At 39.9% G+C, this 20,000-nt stretch overlaps 1 protein-coding gene across 1 annotated transcript in view; it reads left to right on the top strand.

The window, feature by feature from the left end:
* Positions 1-20,000, top strand: part of LOC124723063 (ATP-dependent helicase brm-like) — a 256,556-nt gene that overhangs the window by 192,013 nt on the left and 44,543 nt on the right. The window contains exon 22 of the mRNA XM_047248240.1: positions 3,728-3,838. Coding sequence (XP_047104196.1) covers positions 3,728-3,838 — 111 coding nt within the window. The remainder of the gene's footprint in view (positions 1-3,727; positions 3,839-20,000) is intronic.

Raw genomic sequence — 20,000 nt, 5'->3', positions numbered from 1 at the left:
TATGTAAGCAAGTTTTCTCCAATCAGTTTTATTGTGTCTACAGTGGTTATCAAGGTGTACATGTTCTTTGTGTTGAAAGAGATCAGTGATGCTGTTTGTGGACTGTGTAAGTACTGTAATGGTGTTAGGAGTTCATTTGTGTTATACACTGTTCTGATGTTCTTCATTTTATAATGTTGCATTATGATTTTGTTTACATCTCACAATTACTTCCAATTTCAAAAGGAATTTTACTTATAAAAAGATAAGCTTCCAGTGGGATCCTCAATATCAGGAACATTGGCGACATATTCATCAGCCACATAGAAAACAGAATCATTGATACAGTCATCACAAAGAAAGGATATAAAATTGTTTACTGGTGCAGGTATGTGGATGAAATAATCTGCGTGGTAGATAACCAACAGAAAAAATAGATAACCTTCGTGTAGACATAAACAATTTATATAAAAATATTCAATTCACCATGGAAAAAGAAACACAAAAGCAAACACATTTCTGGGATATAACAATAAAGAGAGACAGCAAGAAGCACACATTTGACATATTCAGAAAGCAAACAGCCACAGATAAAATTATACAAGCTTCATCCAACCACCCACAAAATCAAAAAGTAGCAACCTTATGACACGTGTTACATAGACTAAATAATATTCCACTCACCAAAGGAAACTACGAAAAAGAGTTACAACCAATACAGGTCATACCCAGAAACAATGGCTACAACACCCGTATAGTACAAAAGACTGAACTGAAAAATCAAAATGCAGCTAAAGAAAAATGAAAACAAGCAGAGAACACAAACACCAAAGAACCCCACAGACACTACAGACCACACAGAAACACAAAACAGTAATGCTCGTGACATGACTAACAGAAAGAAAAGGTACGCTGTAACATACAGTATGTCATCAAAAGTATCCGGACACATGGCTGAAAATGACTTAAAAGTTTGTGCACCCTCCATCGGTAATGCTGGAATTCAATATGGTGTTGGCCCACCCTTAGCCTTGATGACAGCTTCCACTCTCACAGGCATACATTCAGTCAGGTGCTGGAAGGTTTCTTGGGGAATGGCAGCCCATTCTTCGCAGAGTGCTACACTGAGGAGAGGTATCGATGTCGGTTGGTGAGGAATGGCATGAAGTCGGCGTTCCAAAACATCCCAAAGGTGTTCTATAGGAGTCAGGTCAGGACTCTGTGCAGGCCAGTCCATTAAAGGGATGTTATTGTCATGTAACCACTCCGCCACAGACCGTGCATTACGAATAGGTGCTCGATCGTGTTGAAAGATGCAACCGCCATCCCAGAATTGCTCTTCCACAGGGGGAAGCAATTATTTGCTTAAAACATCAGTGTAGGCCTGTGCTGTGATAGTGCCATGCAAAACAACAAGGGATGCAATCCCCCTTCATGAAAATCATGACCACACCATAACACCACTGCCTCTGAATTTTACTGTTAGCACTACACACACTGGCAGATGATGTTCACTGGGCATTCACTAGACCCACATCCTGCCATCTGGTCACCACATGGTGTACTGCGATTCGTTACTACACCCAATGTTTTCCCACTGTTCAATCGTCCAATGTTCACGCTCCGTACCACTAGCAAGGCGTCATTTGGCATTTACCGGCATGATTTGCGGCTTATGAGCAGCTGCTTGACCATGAAATAAAAGTTTTCTCACCTCCCACCTAATTGTTGTCGTACTTTCAGTGTATCCTGGTGCAGTTTGGAATTCCTGTGTGATGGCCTGGATAGATGTCTACCTATTAAGCATTATGATCCTCTTCAACTGTCGGTGGTCTCTGTCAGTCAACAGATGAGGTTGGCCTGTTCACTTTTGTGCTGTACATGCCCCTTCACATTTCCACTTCACTATCACATTGGAAACAGTGGACCTAGGGATGTATAGGAGTGTGGAAATCTCGTGTACAGATGCACGACGTAAGTGACACCCAATCACCTGACAACGTTCGAAGTCTGTGAGTTCTGTGAAGTGCCCCATTCTGCTCACTCGTGATGTGTGATAAGCACTGAGGTCACTGATACGGAGTATGTGGCAGCAGGTGGCAGCACAATGCAGCTAATATGAAAAATGTATGTTTTTGGGGGTGTCTGTGTACTTTTGATCACATAGTGTAGAAACACAAATCAACATACTGGATAGCACATTGCTTACAGAACAAGAAACACGCTCCAGGCACATTTACAAAGAACAACAGACAAACAACATAAATACCAAGGAACAGGTATATACTTGTTAGAATGCCAATAATGTGCATCTGTATATCTGGGGATGATAGGCAGTTATTTCAAAACTAGGTATAAAGAACATGTAAGAAGTTGGAAGTATGAAAATAGCCATTCTACCTTTGCTGAACACCTGATAAAACAGTCATGAACCATCCAAAATGGAACAAGACATGGAAATTATTAAGAGTGCCCCCCCCCCCCCCCCCCCTCACCTCCTTCTATATCTCTCTCTCTCTCTCTCTCTCTCTCTCTCTCTCTCTCACACACACACACACACACACACACACACACACACACACACACACACACGCGCGCGCGCACGCTTAGAAAGCAACAACCCTATCAAACCACACACTCATAACACAAACAAAAGATGAAAGATAAATCACAGTAACAGCTGGCAACACTTCACACTGTAAACACAAAACGATAGTTTAACCTCATAAAATTTGTGCTACAAAAGTTGTTTCTCATATGAAAAAACAATAGGAAAAAATGACAAATGGAACATACTAACATATTGTAACTACTACACCGTATGTTTGTTGTATGTATAAAAAGAAACATGTATTACAGGCCACTGAAGGTGCATCATAAATAAAAGAAGTGAAATGCGTATGGCAAAAAACAACCTGCCTTTCATTTAGATGCATAGTTGGAACATATCTCCATGAATTTGATACAACTAAGGAACGGCAGAGAACAGAAAAAATGACAAACCTCCCAACGTTTTAGTATATTCTACTTAACATACCCTTGATATACGCCGTTAGTCTGACTTGATTTAAATCCCATATTATGCTCCATCTCCAGTGACCTGATTACCGACAGGACATCAACCCCTAATCTTTCTTTCCAACCTCCCTTGAGCAATATTCTGGCGGGATTTCAGCTGTTTTCTGTAGTTTCCAAAATACAAACGTTTCTTCTACAAGCCGATGGCAGAATTCCTTCTTATCTGTGTCCATTTGAGTTCATGATGTATGTTATGGTTTTCAATGAGACATTAAACTCCAGTATTCCTTCTTCCCTTCTAAAGACTTGCCATTGCTGAGTCATCAGATCCTAAATTTCTTGCATTTAGAAACTGACACTCCCTATACTGCCCCCTTCATGCATAAAATTTGAGCAGTACGTTGGTAGTCTTCTGGTGCAGAAGTGGACTGATTGAAGGCTCGAATAGCCAAAATCATACCCCAGAGTAAGATCAAGTTTTTCTCTTAACATACAATAATTCTATGCTCCATACAAGATTTGTATCCAGTGGGGCTATTGAAGACATTCTAGAATGTTCATATTTTGGTGCCCTTAGAACTACATCTCTTTGACCATGTGAATGAACACTTGTCAGTGGTATATTGTTGTACACTCTGTATCTGTTGTATTTTCCATAAAGATAGGTTGGGGAGGGGGTATTATTTATACACTGGATTTGTGTGTCTGACATTTCTTTTGATGTTAACAGGTAAAATGGACTGAGGAAGAGGAGGAAGATGAACATAGTTATGGAAGAGGTTCAAGACAGCGTAAAGAAGTTGATTACTCTGACCGTCTTACTGATAAAGAATGGCTTAAGGTAATTATTCAGAAAGTCACATGGTTTTCAGGCTTGAAATTCATGGAGGTAAAGCTGTCATCAATAATAATGAAACTTCTTGGCAGATTAAAACTGTGTGCTGGACTGAGACTCGAACTCGGGACCTTTGCTTTTCGCGGACAAGTGCTCTACCAACTGAGCTACCCAAGCATGACTCATGCCCTGTCCTCTCAGCTTTACTTCTGTCAGTACCTCATCTCCTACCTTCCAAACTTCACAGAAGCTCTCCTGGGAAACTTGGAGAACTAGCACTCCTGGAAGAAAGGATATTGCAGAGACATGGTTAGTTCTGCAAGTTTCGCAGGAGGGATTTTGTGAAGTTCGGAAGGTAGGAGATGAGGTACTGGCAGAAGTAAAGCTGTGAGGATGGGTCGTGAGTCGTGCTTGGGTAGCTCAGTTGGTAGAGCACTTGCCCGCCAAAGGCAAAAGTCCCGAGTTCAAGTCTCGGTCTGGCACACAGTTTTAATATGCCAGGAAGTTTCATATCAGCGCACACTCCACTGCAGAGTGAAAATCTCATTCTGGGATCAACAATAATGTTGCACTGAACACCATAGTGCTTTACTGGCATCATTCTATTGGAGTTAGCATGTCCTTGTCTTCCTCCAACCATTGTACTGGCTTACACAGTCAGTTATTTGGGGACGTACAGTTTAACAGTGTCTTTAAATCGTGCTGCAGCTCTTCATTTTTCATATTAACAATGTCAAACGTCAAAGAAGCTGTAAGTGACAAATAAAAATCCTAAGATTGACCAGGGACAGAACCCCAGACATTGGATCCTAACCTGGCACTTAAGTGAGTCACATCAGAGCCATAGAAAGTAAAGTATTCATTCGCTGTTTCATCGTTACACCTGGCTAAAACAAAGAAACTGTGTATATACTTGCTATCATTGTAGAATCTCTGGTTACAGTTGATGTAAAATGTTTTAGGTTGGTAGGTTCTTCAAAATGCGGCATAAATCAAGAATGGCTGTGATGGAAAGCTGGCCAAGAAGAAGGTATGGAACTGCGTTTAAAATAATTTGAAGAGTCAATAGCCGTACTAGAAACAAAGTAACAGAAGGAAGTGGGAATTATGAAGGACCAAATGTGTAATAGTCTTCAGTGAGTGAAAGACCCACAATGCTACAGCAAATGAAAAATGTAACTCTGGGAATTGACAGCCTGGTGATAGAACTACTAAAACAAGATGGAGAAGTGTGCAGAAAATATGGATTGGTTCTGCAGTGTTGAAGAAATGAAAAGATTGCAGAAGTAATCATATATCCAATATAAAAGAAAGGAGAAGATCCACCTGTGAGAATTACAGAGGGGTATTATCAGGATGCAGTGTATAGATCATCTTCATGCACATTCTTGTGGAGCAAACCTGTGAACAATACTAGCTCGGATGTTGAAGAAACACATTAGTGTCAGACTAAAATATCCATACTCACAAGGAGACCACACAGCAATTGAATTTTTATGATTCTTTATGTTTATGGCACATCAAGTTCAGAACTGGAATATCAATATGCCAAAGCAGTTTGACGCAACTCTAAAAAATTCTCTTGAAAATGGACTTTGAAATTTTTTTTAGCCTCTTGAATTAGCTAAATCTAGTTCAGCTTTTTGTTGGACCATGTGGCGCAGTAAGCAACTGCTTACCTGTAAAGTGTGCAGCCCAGGTTCAGTAATATAATTTTTTAAACAAAGATTCTTGTTCTACTCGCATTTCCGGGAGAGTACAGTATGTAAAGTTGCAATAATTTTTTAGTTTTTTTTTTAAATTTAAACTTTCTTTACTAACAATGTTTTATAAAATATCAGTACCTAATCAAGAACTTATATTTGAAATGAAAACTGAAATTTTGTGTGCAATATGTAATTACAAATAAGATGACATGTATTTTTCATAGTAAATGACAATTAGGTATTTGTTAATTAGTGTATATTTGATAAATTATATACTTAAATTATTAGTCATTTGAACTGAATGGGGGTGGAGAAACAACAACAACAACAACAACAACTTGAACCAGCAATTACCAGTCTCAAGCACTACCACCTCTGCCTCCCCCCATCTCTCTCTCTCTCTCTCTCTCTCTCTCTCTCTCTCTCTCTCTCTCCCCCCCCCCCCCCTATTCCTCTCCTTCCTTCCTTCCTTCCCTCCCCCCCTTCCCCCCCCCCTGCTCATTCTTGTGTGTTTTATATTTCACATAAATGATCACAGAACATGCACTTTTGTTTAAAAATTTGCACGGACTGGGTTCGAACGTGGGCTGCCAACATGGCAGGTGAGCGTTCTACCACAGAGCCATGTGGCCCATTGAAAAATCCTCCTACCTTTAGGTTAGAAAATTTTAAAGTTAATTTTCTTGAGAACAGTTGAGAGATGCATCAAACTGCTTCATGGGATCAATATTTGAGTTGTGAGCTTCACGTACCATAGACATAAAAAAAAATTCAAAATTCTAATTGCCATGTGGTCTAAGTGCCAGAGAAGTGATTAAAAAGTAAAAAGATGTTAGGATTTTAAGAAGGTATATTCTATATTTATAGACATGAAGAAATCTTATGATAGTATCAACTGTGAATTCATATCTAAGATAATGCAGGAAAGAGGAATACTTTTGAAACTGATCAGTACAACAAGAAAATGCATCGAGGAAGCTAAGTGTAAAGTGAGGCTTGAAGGCAGTGAATCTGAATGTTCTATGGTTGAGACTGGTGCAAAGCAGGGAGACTACATATTCAAAAGTCTGTTGAACTTCATATTGCAGAAGGCACTAAAAAGGCATCATTAATTGGCAGAGGTATGAGTATAGGTGATTGGGTGAAATTACTATCTTTTGCTGATGATAGTATTCTTATAGCGGAGGAAGAAATCAAATTAAGAAGGGCATCTAGAGTGTTGATAGAGAAGATACAAAAAAAAAAAAAAAAATTATAGTTCAAAATATGCCCCCAAAGCTGGCAATAGAAATGACAAAAGTAGCCGAACCTAAATTTCTTAGCGGTCTACCATATGGTTGTTTCAGTGTAAGTTTTCATCAGTATGTAACAAAGAGCTTAGAATTTTATGCTTGTTTAATAGTTCTTGTTTGTATTTAGTATACTAGGTTATTTTTGGCAGTAGAAATCTGAGCGAATTATTATTATTATTATTATTATTATTTCCAAAGTTGAAAGCAAGCGTATTTTTGCCACACCATTCAATAACTTTCACAAAAACATCATTTTCTACTTTCTCTGTGACATTTCTTTGCTTGACTTGACATTAATGCTTTTATAATCGGCAAACAGGACAAATTCTACTTCCAGATTCAAATAAAATAGCAGATCATTAACATAAAATGAGAACAGTAGTGGTCCCATGATCAAACCTTGTGGCACTCACATTGTAATTTCTCCTCATGCATGTGGTGGAGGGTCCCTCTTTGTATTACTTGTTCAACCTAAGGCAACTTTTTACATTCTGTTTCTTAAATAAGATGTAAAACAGGCACTGGCTGAATTATGTAACCCATAAAAAGCTCACTTCAGTAATAGAATATTATTATTATTGGTGCAGTCAAATGGCTTCGATAAATCACAGAAGATCCCAACTGGTGATTTTAATTATATACTTGATAAATGTATAAACGGCTGACTCAGTGGAATTGACATTTTAAAATCCAGACTGTGATTGGCTAAGTGTCTCATTACTTCACATGTGACAACCCTGGAGTACATTACCTTCTCAAAACTTTTAGAAAATGATGTCAGTAATGACACTGTATGGTAGTTACTGATGTTTGTGAGCCACCCTGTTTATAGGCAAGTCTTAACAATGGCATATTTCAGTCTTTCTGGGAAAAACTCTGAGTTTACATATTATAGGACCACACACTTTTAGTGTCTTCCCGGAGACATTATCCATCCCATAAGACTTCTACTTTTCAGTGTCATGATGATGATCCTTATTTCAGAGGGATTGTGAGATTAATTTTTAATTCACTGAATGTCTTCTATATTGCTGCTTTGGTGTACTGTTTTGCTTTCTCTTCTGAGTTTCTTGCACCACTTTCCTTACCTATTTCTAAGAAGCAGTTATTAAACAAACCTGCTACAGTTGGACTTCCTTTTACTATGTTCCCATTCTCTTTAACAGAAATAATGTCTTCTTCTATGGTTTCTTTCTGTCTCTCTCTTAACAGTATTCCATGTCGATCTTACTTTATTATCTGATCTGTCAGTTTCAGACAAGATGTGAATACTGCTGCATTTTCTTTCTACTTTTCTTAATATGTTAGAGTACTGCTTACAATCAGAAAGTGTCTCTGGGTCATTTTTACTTGTTTTGGCTATTTCGTACAACTCCTTTTTTTCTTGTGAAGAGAACGATAGCTGTAGTGATCTAAGGTTTCTTTAATAAGTTGCTGCTATTGCATTTAATTAGTTTGTTTCAGGAAAGTTGCTTTCAAAAATGGATAGAAACTCACATTGCTGTTTAGTCAGAACAAGAAGCCATGCTTAGCGTGGAGGGTGGGGGCATCCTTTCTATAGCTTACCTTATTCCATTACTGAGATGGGAGTAGGAGGAAGGCCACTCTTACATGTCTTCACAAAGACAGTGGACAACGCACTCTGATGCTTGGCTTTCCACCTATAATATGCATGTCTATTTTACTAATGGAAAAGAGATTTTAGATTTTTTACAAAAGATTTCAGTTGTTACAGTTTATACTATGGATGTAATTTTGTGTTAAATTTCTCGTTTTTTATCTGTGCCTTTCCTGGTTGACCATTAGTCCCTAATATTTGTATGTAATGAGTAATATTACATAGACATGGGCTACATATGTTCTTATTGTAATCTAGACCTCAGGCATGGTATTGCACTTTTCATCTTATATCTTGCTGCAACCTAGACCTCGAGCTAGTATTGAATTTTTCATGCTGGCCGGAGTGGCCATGCGGTTCTAGACGCTACAGTCTGGAACCGAGCGACCGCTACGGCGCAGGTTCGAATCCTGCCACGGGCATGGATGTGTGTGATGTCCTTAGGTTAGTTAGGTTTAATTAGTTCTAAGTTCTAGGTGACTGATGACCTCAGAAGTTAAGTCGCATAGTGCTCAGAGCCATTTGTATTTTTCATAGATAGGCAGTGCCCCCTTGTTTTTTTTTTTTTTTTTTTTTTTTTTTTTTTTTTTTTTTTTTTTTTTTTTGAGTCATCAGTCTTCTGACTGGTTTTATGCAGCCCACCATGAATTCCTCTCCTGTGCCAACCTCTTCATGTCAGAATAGCACTTGCAACCTACGTTCTCAACTTTTTGCTGGATGAAACTTCCTGGCAGACTAAAAATGTGTGCCGACCGTGACTCAAACTCAGGACCTTTGCCTTTCGCTGTGAGGACAGGTCGTGAATCATGCTTGGGTAACTCAGTCGGTAGAGCACTTGCCCGCAAAAGGCAAAGGTACCGAGTTCGAGTCTTGGTCCTGCACACAGTTTTAATCTGCCAGGAAGTTTCATATCAGTGCACAGTACGCTGCAGTGAAAATGTCGTTCTATTTGCGGGATGTATTCCAATCTCTGTCTTCCTCTACAGTTTTTCCCTCTGTAGCTCTCTCTAGTACCATGGAACTACTACTTGTCAGTGTTTTCCACAAATTCCTTTCCTCTCCAATTCTGCACAGAACTTCCTCATTCCTTACCCTATCAGTCCACTTAATTGTCAACATTTGTCTGTAGCAACACATCTCAAATGCTTCCATTCTCTTCTGTTCTATGTTTCACTACCATACAATACCGTGCTCCAAACATACATTCTCAGAAATTTATTCCTCAAATTAAGGTCTATGTTTGATACTAGTAGACTTCTCTTGCCCAGCAATGCCTTTTTTTCCAGTGCTAGTCTGCTTGTGATGTCCTCCTTGCTCGATCTGTCATGGGTTGTTTTGCTAGCTCTTTAGCAGAATTCCTTAACTTCAACTAGTTCATGACCATCAATCCTGATATTTAGTTTTTCAGTGTTCTCATTTCTGCTACTTCTCGTTCTTGGTGGCCAGGGTAAGTGTTTAAACTCAGAAGAGAGTTCCTGGTGCCACTCTGTAGCAATTCTGGATGTGTGGGGTGTCGTATTGTCCTGTTTTAATTGCCCAAGTCCGTCGGAATGCACGATGGACATGAATGGATGCAGGTGATCAGACAGGATGCTTATGTACGTATCACAGTCGTATCTAGACCTATAAGGGGTCCCATATCACTCCAACTGCACACACCCCACACCATTACAGTGTCTCCAGCAGCTTGAACAGCCCCTGCTTACATGCAGTTTCCATCGATTCATGAAGTTGTCTCCATACCTGTACATGCCCATCCACTCGATACAATTTGAAATGAGACTTGTCCAACTAGGCAACATGTTTCCAATCAACAACAGTCCAATGGCAGTGTTGGTGGGCCCAGGTGAGGTGTAAAGCTTTGTGTTGTGCAGCCATCAAGGGTTCACAAGTGGGCCTTCAGCTCCGAAAACCCATATTGATGATGTTTCATTGAATGGTTCGCACGCTGACACTTATCGATGGCCCAGCACTGAAATATGCAGCAATTTGTGCAGGGGTTGCACTTCTACCACGTTGAATGATTCTCTTCAGTTGTCATTGGCCTCATTCTTGCAGGATCTTTTTCTGGCCTCAGGGATGTCAGAGATTTGATGTTTTACCCAATTCCTGACATTCGTGGTACACTTGTGAAATGGTTGTATGGGAAAATCCCACTTCATCGCTACCTCAGAGATGCTGCGTCCCATCGCTCATGTAAGGACGATAACACCACGTTCAAACTCGCTTAAATCTTGATAACTTGCCATTCTAGCACCAGTAACTGATCTGACAACTGCACCAGACACTTGTCTTATATAGGCATTGCTGACCCCTGTGCTGTACTCTGCCTTTTTGCATATATCTTTGAAAACGCATGCCTATACCAGTTTCTTTGGCGCTTCAGTGTGTGTGTTAGCCCAGTCAATGAAGACCAAAAAATGTTGATTGGGGAAAAAATTGTACAGTCGCAAATTTTTTCAGAGTGCTAGGAGGGAGTGTCCTGAACAACACAGTAAAAGCCCTGGTACGTGGGGTGTGAACATTGAGGGTGGGGGTGTTTTAAGGTCACTTTAATGTTTTCTCTTGAATAACACAAAAACCACAGCCTGTAGCAAAAATGTTTCCCAGTACAAAATTAAACTACAGTACAAATCCAACAAGAAACATTCTGTACAATTTTTCTCAAGAAAAAGTAGTTTCTGCACTGCAGGTGATGGATAAATTGCAGATTAGTAAAAATATTATTTTAACTAATGTAATGTTTATCTTCAAATGAAGTGGGATTACAAGAAGTTTTATATGTGTGTATCATATCTAACTTCAGTAGAACCATATTAAGGGATAAACTATGTTCTTGGGGGTGTAACGGGGTGATACGGGTAGTAGCACAAGGGAAGGTACGTCACCAGATTGTGTTCATGAACATCCCTCCTTCATACGTCTGCTCGTTGAGGATTGAGCAAGTGATTTCCCACTCTTTCTACCCCACAAAAAACAACTACAGGGCTATTACAAATGATTGAAGCGATTTCATAAATTCACTGTAGCTCCATTCATTGACATATGGTCACGACACTCGACAGATACGTAGAAAAACTCATAAAGTTTTGTTCGGCTGAAGCCGCACTTCAGGTTTCTGCTGCCAGAGCGCTCGAGAGCGCAGCGAGACAAAATGGCGACAGGAGCCGAGAAAGCGTATGTCGCGCTTGAAATGCACTCACATCAGTCAGTCATAACAGTGCAATGACACTTTAGGATGAAGTTCAACAAAGATCCACCAACTGCTAACTCCATTCAGTGATGGTATGCGCAGTTTAAAGCTTCTGGATGCCTCTGTAAGGGGAAATCAACGGGTCGGCCTGCAGTGAGCGAAGAAACGGTTGAACGCGTGCGGGCAAGTTTCACGCGTAGCCCGCGGAAGTCGACGAATAAAGCAAGCAGGGAGCTAAACGTACCACAGCCGACGGTTTGCAAAATCTTACGGAAAAGGCTAAAGCAGAAGCCTTACCATTTACAATTGCTACAAGCCCTGACACCCGATGACAAAGTCAAACGCTTTGAAGTTCCGGCGCGGTTGCAACAGCTCATGGAAGAGGATGTGTTCAGTGTGAAACTTGTTTTCAGTGATGAAGCAACATTTTTTCTTAATGGTGAAGTGAACACACACAGTGTGCGAATCTGGGCGGTAGAGAATCCTCACGCATTCGCGCAGCAAATTCGCAATTCACCAAAAGTTAACGTGTTTTGTGCAATCTCACGGTTTAAAGTTTACAGCCCCTTTTTTTCTGCGAAAAAAACGTTACAGGACACGTGTATCTGGACATGCTGGAAAATTGCCTCATGCCACAACTGGAGACCGACAGCGCCGACTTCATCTTTCAACAGGATGGTGCTCCACCGCACTTCCATCATGATGTTTGGCATTTCTTAAACAGGAGATTGGAAAACTGATGGATCGGTCGTGGTGGAGATCATGATCAGCAATTCATGTCATGGCCTCCACACTCTCCCGACTTAACCCCATGCGATTTCTTTCTGTGGGGTATGTGAAAGATTCAGTGTTTAAACCTGCTCTACCAAGAAACGTGCCAGAACTGCGAGCTCGCATCAACGATGCTTTCGAACTCATTGATGGGGACATGCTGCGCCGAGTGTGGGAGGAACTTGATTATCGGCTTGATGTTTGCCGAATCACTAAAGGGGCACATATCGAACATTTGTGAATGCCTAAAAAAACGTTTTGAGTTTTTGTATGTGTGTGTGCAAAGCATTGTGAAAATATCTCAAATAATAAAGTTATTCTAGAGCTGTGAAATCGCTTCAATCATTTGTAATAACCCTGTACAGGGTGTCTCGCAGTGTGATGTTGACCTACCACAGTGCATCTCATGGATCACTGGGAACCATGCCTGGGGAATATTTATTTTCCACAAAATGTGGATACCACTAATGAAAGAAATGCATATGGACAGGATCTACGTAAATCTCCACACACTATTCTATACTGCTAGAGAGGAAATTCATTGTTCGTCGTCATGTATGGCAGCTGTGGAGTTCTTCCGGGAAAGGCAACGTACCCCACTTTGAGCACTGCTCAATTTTCAGTTTACAGACAACTATATCTCTCCAGCATTTTCTGTCCAGTTCTCTTACAGGAATAGGCAAAATAAATCCACTGAACTTTTGTTCATACAGGGTGTTTGTAAACTGCCATTACAAGTTATGGGACTTGTAGAGAGGAGTGAGTACATAATATTTTGAGTAGGAACCCATGTCCATAAATTTACCATTTCTATTCTACAACAGTTTCAGTTCAGATGTGTAATGCATCCACAAATGTTGAGGTGAAAGAGAAAAGAATCAGAGTTGCTTGTCGCAGCATGAAGTAGGGTATACGACATGATGTATACTGTGTCAGACGGTCACCTGATGTCACTGAATGTCTGCCTTGCCGTGAGACCTATCCAATGCCTGTGCATCTCCGGTAAAGTAAACATGGTGTGGTACATGTTTTCAGAAAACACAGTGATGCTCCTTGTGTACGACAAAGTTCAAGGTAACAGAAGATCTGCTACAATCTGTTCATCATAAGAATAAACCTGATGTAAACATTGCGCTATGTATTCTCTTACGCGTTTGCTGGAACATCATTGGATTTCCGTTTCACGTGGAACTGCAGCCAAGCTGTCTCAAATACTGTTTAGTACGATAATAAGGGTACGTTTTGTGCTGTGCATTACGCGCACATCAACTTAGTGATAATAAGGGACAACAGCTTTACTGGCGCATTTAACTTGGGCAGCACTGGTCTGCAGTGACATGGCCAGCTGCAATTCACACTTAAAAAGAGTCAAGCAGAGGAGCAATACAGCTGTGAATGTCATTTAATTTTTAATCAGAATTAAATAACACACTGCAAATTTCCCACAATACCCTCCTTAGACTACTAGGCGAAAACCGCAACACATTATCATTTTTATCTAACGTACTATTGTAATTAAAAACAAGACTGATGAAAATTCCTGACTTAACCACAGGGTAATTTTTCTGCATTAGCTGTGTGTAACATAATAGAGTATTGAAGGATTTCACCATATGGTTAAATATTGAAGCCACTGAAGGTATTACTTACAGTCAGTCATCTTGTAATCTCTTAGCTCTTTCCCTATCCGACTCCAATAAATACATGTCAGTTCTGGAAGTGTCACCTTCTATGTTGATAATGAGCCTATCAACAACAGAATCATTTATGATGAGCCATTCTATATCCTGCCAGCATTCGGCAGTGACACGTGAAAAAGTTGTGTGCGTTAGTTCCAGTACGTCTGACAGCTTAACAGTCTTGTTACTTCTCGGGCCAAATCCCGCAGCTTGGCTCCAGATCAGTTCTGTTGGGTTCATATTGTGATGGTACAGTAGAAAATGTAAAAATGCAGCATTTTTATGATGTGCTCGATGCTGTGAAAATGATTGTTTTTCATGTTTCTACGATACTTATCTACCTCTGTGGACAATGGACATAGTCCAAATAAAGAGGATTTGGTTTTCATTTTTGCTTTAAAAATTAAATTGTTATGTTTTCTTAATTTAATCAAATTTTGTGAACAGTCTGTCATAAAATATCGATAATTAAGAATTCGTATTTGAAATGGAAACAGGAATTTCGCGTCCAGTATGTAATTAGAAACACAAAGATGTGCATTATGCATAAAAAATGATGATGAGTTTTATAATTATTTAAAATTGAACGAGAAAAAAATGATACTGAGGAGATTTGAACCAACGCACAAATTAACGGAGTAGCTTCACATGCCATTACATGACAGACTGGACTACACATTCAATGTAGATTTGATAATCAACTGCAGTATATACAGTGTAGGGAAAACTTCAAAGCCGATTACCTTCGTAAATTTATGAAAATCATTAAGAGAACAGCCTATTTCTTGGCACTTTTTAACCATTTTCCATGCCCGTGTTTCACTACGAAACAGAAAGCAGCCTCAGCCATTTTCATACTGCGTATTAACAGCGCGACAATCAGAGCACAACGTTGCAGAGGCTGTGACTGTACACAAATTTTGAAAAAACTACGTAGCTAAAGCATGATTAAGAAAAACGTAGGTGGCTGTTAATACATTTGAATATCTTAAAGTTTCATTTAATGTAACTAAGTAATAAGATATCTAATTCATAAGTAGGACCTACTTCCAAGAGTGTAATACCACCAGTGTATGTGTGCTATGGTTTCTGACCAATCATCACGTTTGTGTTTGTTTACATCAGGTTTATTCTTATGATGAACAGATTATAATCAGCTGTATCATAAATGTTTTGTGCAATATAGAATGTCACTACACAAACTTTTTGCCCAAGTTACACAGCTGCTCTGAGAAACAGGTACCTTCACCATGAAGAGGCAGGACTGTGGAGCTTCACGGCAATGCTGCATGCCCAAATTTGAAGCTGATGTACTGCATTGTGTTGAAGAGAATGTGGCAATGAACAATTGCTTGTCACAGCATTGTTTGCGATGTTCTGCATGAGCAACAATTACATCCATACCATTTACAAAGGGTACACACTATGAGTGCAACTGATTTTTCCACAACATGTTGCTTGCTGCATGTGTTTTCTGCACCACTGCATCGACACACCTGTTTTTCCACATCGAATTCTGTTCACGGATGAATGGACATTCACTATGGACCATATTCCGAATTCGTGAAACAGCCATGTCTGGGCAAATGAAAACCCTTGTGCCATGCATGTTCAGGGATCTTGGCACTGGTTTCGTATTAACATGTCGGCAAATATTCTGGATGGGCCATACTTCCTGCCACTCAAGCCAACTGATCGTACATACTTGATATTCCTACAAAACGTATTACACCTGTTCTTGGAAGCTGTGCCACTGAATGTCTCTCAAGAAATAGGGTTTCAGCATGATGGTGCACCACCTCACTTCTCACATACAGTTCGTAGACATCTCAGCAGACAATATGCTGGAAGATGGATAGGTGGAGATGGTCCAACCACATGGCTGCTGCGATTACCAGATTTAACTCCTACGGACACCTTCTTTTTGGGCAATATGTGAAGTTTAACTTAAGAGACTCCTGTAGAGACTGAGGAAGGTCTGCTGGTGTGGGTTCTGGCCAGTGCACTATGAATTGAAGAGACACCAGATGCAATGGAGAGTGCATACCAGAACAGGCTTCGTATTTACAATGACTGTAACATTGTTGGTGGTCGCCACATTGAGCCGCTATTGCAATGCATCAGTACTTTTCTCTACGTACAATATGCTGGGTTCTTTTTTCTTTTGTTTGTATTAATGTGAAAATACAATGTTGCCACAAGAAAATGTGTTTGAGTGATAAATTGATGTTTTGTTACTCTTCCTTTCGAATTGTTACCTAATAATTGTGCTGTGTCGCGCCTAATCCAGTTCCTCAACGAGAAGTGGCTGAGTTAAAGATCTGAATTGAAAGTATCATAAAATGGAAAGTGTTATTTCTGAACATGGGTTCCTACTCAAAATATTATGTACTCTCTCCCCTCTGCAAGTCTGAGAAGTTTATAATAGGAATTTCTGAACACCCCATATAGTGGAGTTATTTTCAGTTTATTAATTGTTAAGTCAGCTATTATGTAAAAAAGCTAAACAGCTGGAGCTGTCAGCTGTTTACCACACTGAAGAGCCTGTCCCAAATGTAACATGCTGTTGGTATGTCTTTGACAAAATCGATTTCATTATGTCCACTGTCACTGTCAGAAATACTTTCCACAGCATGAGGGGTATCCAGTGTGTCACCCCAGCCTCAGCTCTCCCAACATCTGAAGAGACCCAGAGGCTTAAATTGCACCCATCTACAACAGAAGTAGGTCCATAGTCATTATAAAACTTCAGATAGTTCAACATAACTCAAGGATTGTATTGCAGCAGATTACTGTTTTAGACTTGCAACATGACCGGTCACATTCCACCAGAGGCATTCACACCCATCTTGGAAGATAAACTGTGCATTTGGTGATCATATATTTCAATACCTCAGATAACTGGTTTACACCATAGTACATGTACAGGGTGTTCCTTGATAGTGACCGGGCCAAATATCTCCCGAAATAAGCATCAGACGAAAAAACTACAAAGAACGAAACTCGTCTAGCTTGACGGGGAAAACCAAATGGCGCTATGGTTGGCCCACTAGATGGTGCTGCTGTAGGTCAAACGGATATAAACTGCGTTTTTTTTTAAACAGGACCCCCCATTTTTTACTACATATTCGTGTAGTACGTAAAGAAATATTAATGTTGTAGTTCGACCACTTTTTTCGCTTTGTGATAGATGGCGCTGTAATAGTCACAAATGTATAAGTACGTGGTATCACGTAACATTCTGCCAGTTTGGACGATATTTGCTTTGTGGTAAATTACCTGTGTTAAAATGGACCGTTTACCAATTACAGAAAAGGTCGATATCGTGTTGATGTATGGCTACTGTGATCAAAATGCCCCATGTGTGTGTGCGCTATGTATGCTGCTCGGTATCCTGGATGACGACATCCAAGTGTCCAGACCGTTCATTGGATAGTTACGTTATTTAAGGAAACAGGAAGTGTTCAGCCACATGTTTCACATCAACCATGACCTGCAACAAATGATGATGCCCAAGTAGGTGTTTTAGCTGCTGCGGTGAGAATTGGGAATCTCAAAAACATCGGTGTTGAGAATGCTACATCAACATCGATTGCACCCATACCATATTTCTATGCACCAGAAATTGCATGTTGACGACATTGAACATCGTGTACAGTTCTGCCACTGGGCACAAGAGTAATTACGGGACGATGACAGATTTTTTGCATGCGTTCTATTTAGCAACGAAGCATCATTCACCAACAGCAGTAATGTAAACCGGCATTATATGCACTATTGGGCAACGGAAAATCCACGATGGCTGAGACAAGTGGAACATCAGTGACCTTGGCGGGTTAATGTATGGTGCGGCATTATGGGAGGAAGGATAATTGTCCCCCATTATATCGATGGCAATCTAAATGGTGCAATGTATACTGATTTCGTACGTAATGTTCTACCAATGTTACTACAAGATGTTTCACTGCATGACAGAATGGCGGTGTACTTCCAACATGATGGATGTCTGGCACATAGCTCGCATGCGGTTGAAGTGATATTGAGTACCATATTTCATGACAGGTGGATTGGTCGTCGAAGCATCATACCATGGCCCGCAAGTTCACCGGATCTGACGTCCCCGGATTTCTTTCTGTGGGGAAAGTTGAAGGATATTTGCTATAGTGATCCACCGACAATGCCTGACAACATGCGTCAGCGCATTGTCAATGCATGTGCGAACATTACAGAAGGCAAACTACTCGCTGTTGAGAGGAATGTCGTTATGCGTATTGCCAAATGCATTGAGGTTGACGGACATCATTTTGATCATTTATTGCATTGATGTGGTATTTACAGGTAATAATGTTGTAACAGCATGCGTTCTCAGAAATGATAAGTTCACAAAGGTACATGTATCACATTGGAACAACTGAAATAAAATGGTCAAACATACCTACGTTCTGTATTTTAATTTAAAAACCCACCTGTTACCAACTCTTTGTCTAAAATTGTGAGCCATATGTTTATGACTATTACATCGCCATCTATCACAAAGCGAAAAAAGTGGTCCAACTAAAACATTCATATTTCTTTATGTACTACACAAATATGTAATAAAAAATGGGGCTTCTTATTTTAAAACAAAAACTAAGTTGATATCCATTTGACCTATGGCAGCACCATCTAGCGGGCCAACCATAGCGCCATCTGGTTTCCCCCCTTCAAGCTAGACAAGTTTCGTTCTTTGTAGTTTTCTCGTTTGACGCTTATTCCATGAGATATTTGGCCCAGTCATGATCAATGGACCACCCTGTATATAGTGAACCCATACTGCACTGACAGAATTTTTTAGGTTGTTCAGGGACATTTTCTTAGGATTTTGGTATAAGGGGCCACGGTCCCTGGTGGCACATTATAGAGTAATTATGTGTTAATAATTTATACAGCTACCTTTGTTCCTGTGAAAATACCTTCATAGCAGTGAAAGAACCTGTGATATGCACTCACCAAAACATACTGTTTATTACTGTTAACATACAACTAAAAACCAAACTTGATGCAGACTGAGTATTGTTGAATCCCAACTTGAGAGCAAATAGTAAATTGAGCATTACTGTTGTCAGCAGCAAGTGCTGTCAGTGGTTTGTTTCCAAACAAGACACACAACTTATACCGCCTACATTTGCACTGTTGAGCAGATACTTTCAGTGCAATATAGATACAAAGATAAATGAGGGTAAGAGATCAAACAAAATGCAATTACTCCATAACAAACCACCGGAAAATTTTCTTATACCAAAACATTCAGAAAGTACCCATGTCTACGTACAACTTCCAGAATTTTGTCTGTGTACAACCTACAATATGTAGGTGCTATCCCTAATAACTTCATTGTTGATGAGACATTAAACCCAAATCGTCTTTCTTCTTTTTCGTCAGTGTCTTACGTTTTACTCATTTTGGATGTATTCATACTCTGTTACTGTGATTCCTTTGTATTTAATGTGATAAGTTTGCTTCTTCTACAAAGCAGATGTTATTAAGTGCATATTATTTACAGATAAATCACAGAAAGTAATAGTTCGGGACACTTTTGAAAATGTTAAATGTGAAAAATTTCTGGGGGTGGATACCTCTTGACCAACACAATATTCTAGAAGTTTGTTGAATAACTCTCATGTTAGTCTAGGTTTCAGACCCCTCATTTGCTGTTATTGGTCCTTGGGGCAAGTGTGGCAGACCCCTCCTGCCAGTATACGAGGTGCTATCCAAAATTTTCGGGACTGGTGCTGCCATCTCTTAAAAACCTTACCTTTGGACTATGGTCACCATCACCCTTGAAGTAGTTCCCATCCGCATGTAGACACCAGTCCCAGCACTTCTGCCACTGGTCAAACGTTTTCTGGAATTCCTGTTCTTTGAGGGTG

The sequence above is a fragment of the Schistocerca piceifrons genome, chromosome X, assembly GCF_021461385.2.
Source record: "Schistocerca piceifrons isolate TAMUIC-IGC-003096 chromosome X, iqSchPice1.1, whole genome shotgun sequence".
Lineage (NCBI taxonomy): Eukaryota > Metazoa > Arthropoda > Insecta > Orthoptera > Acrididae > Schistocerca > Schistocerca piceifrons.
This window is presented reverse-complemented; position numbering and strand designations above follow the sequence as displayed.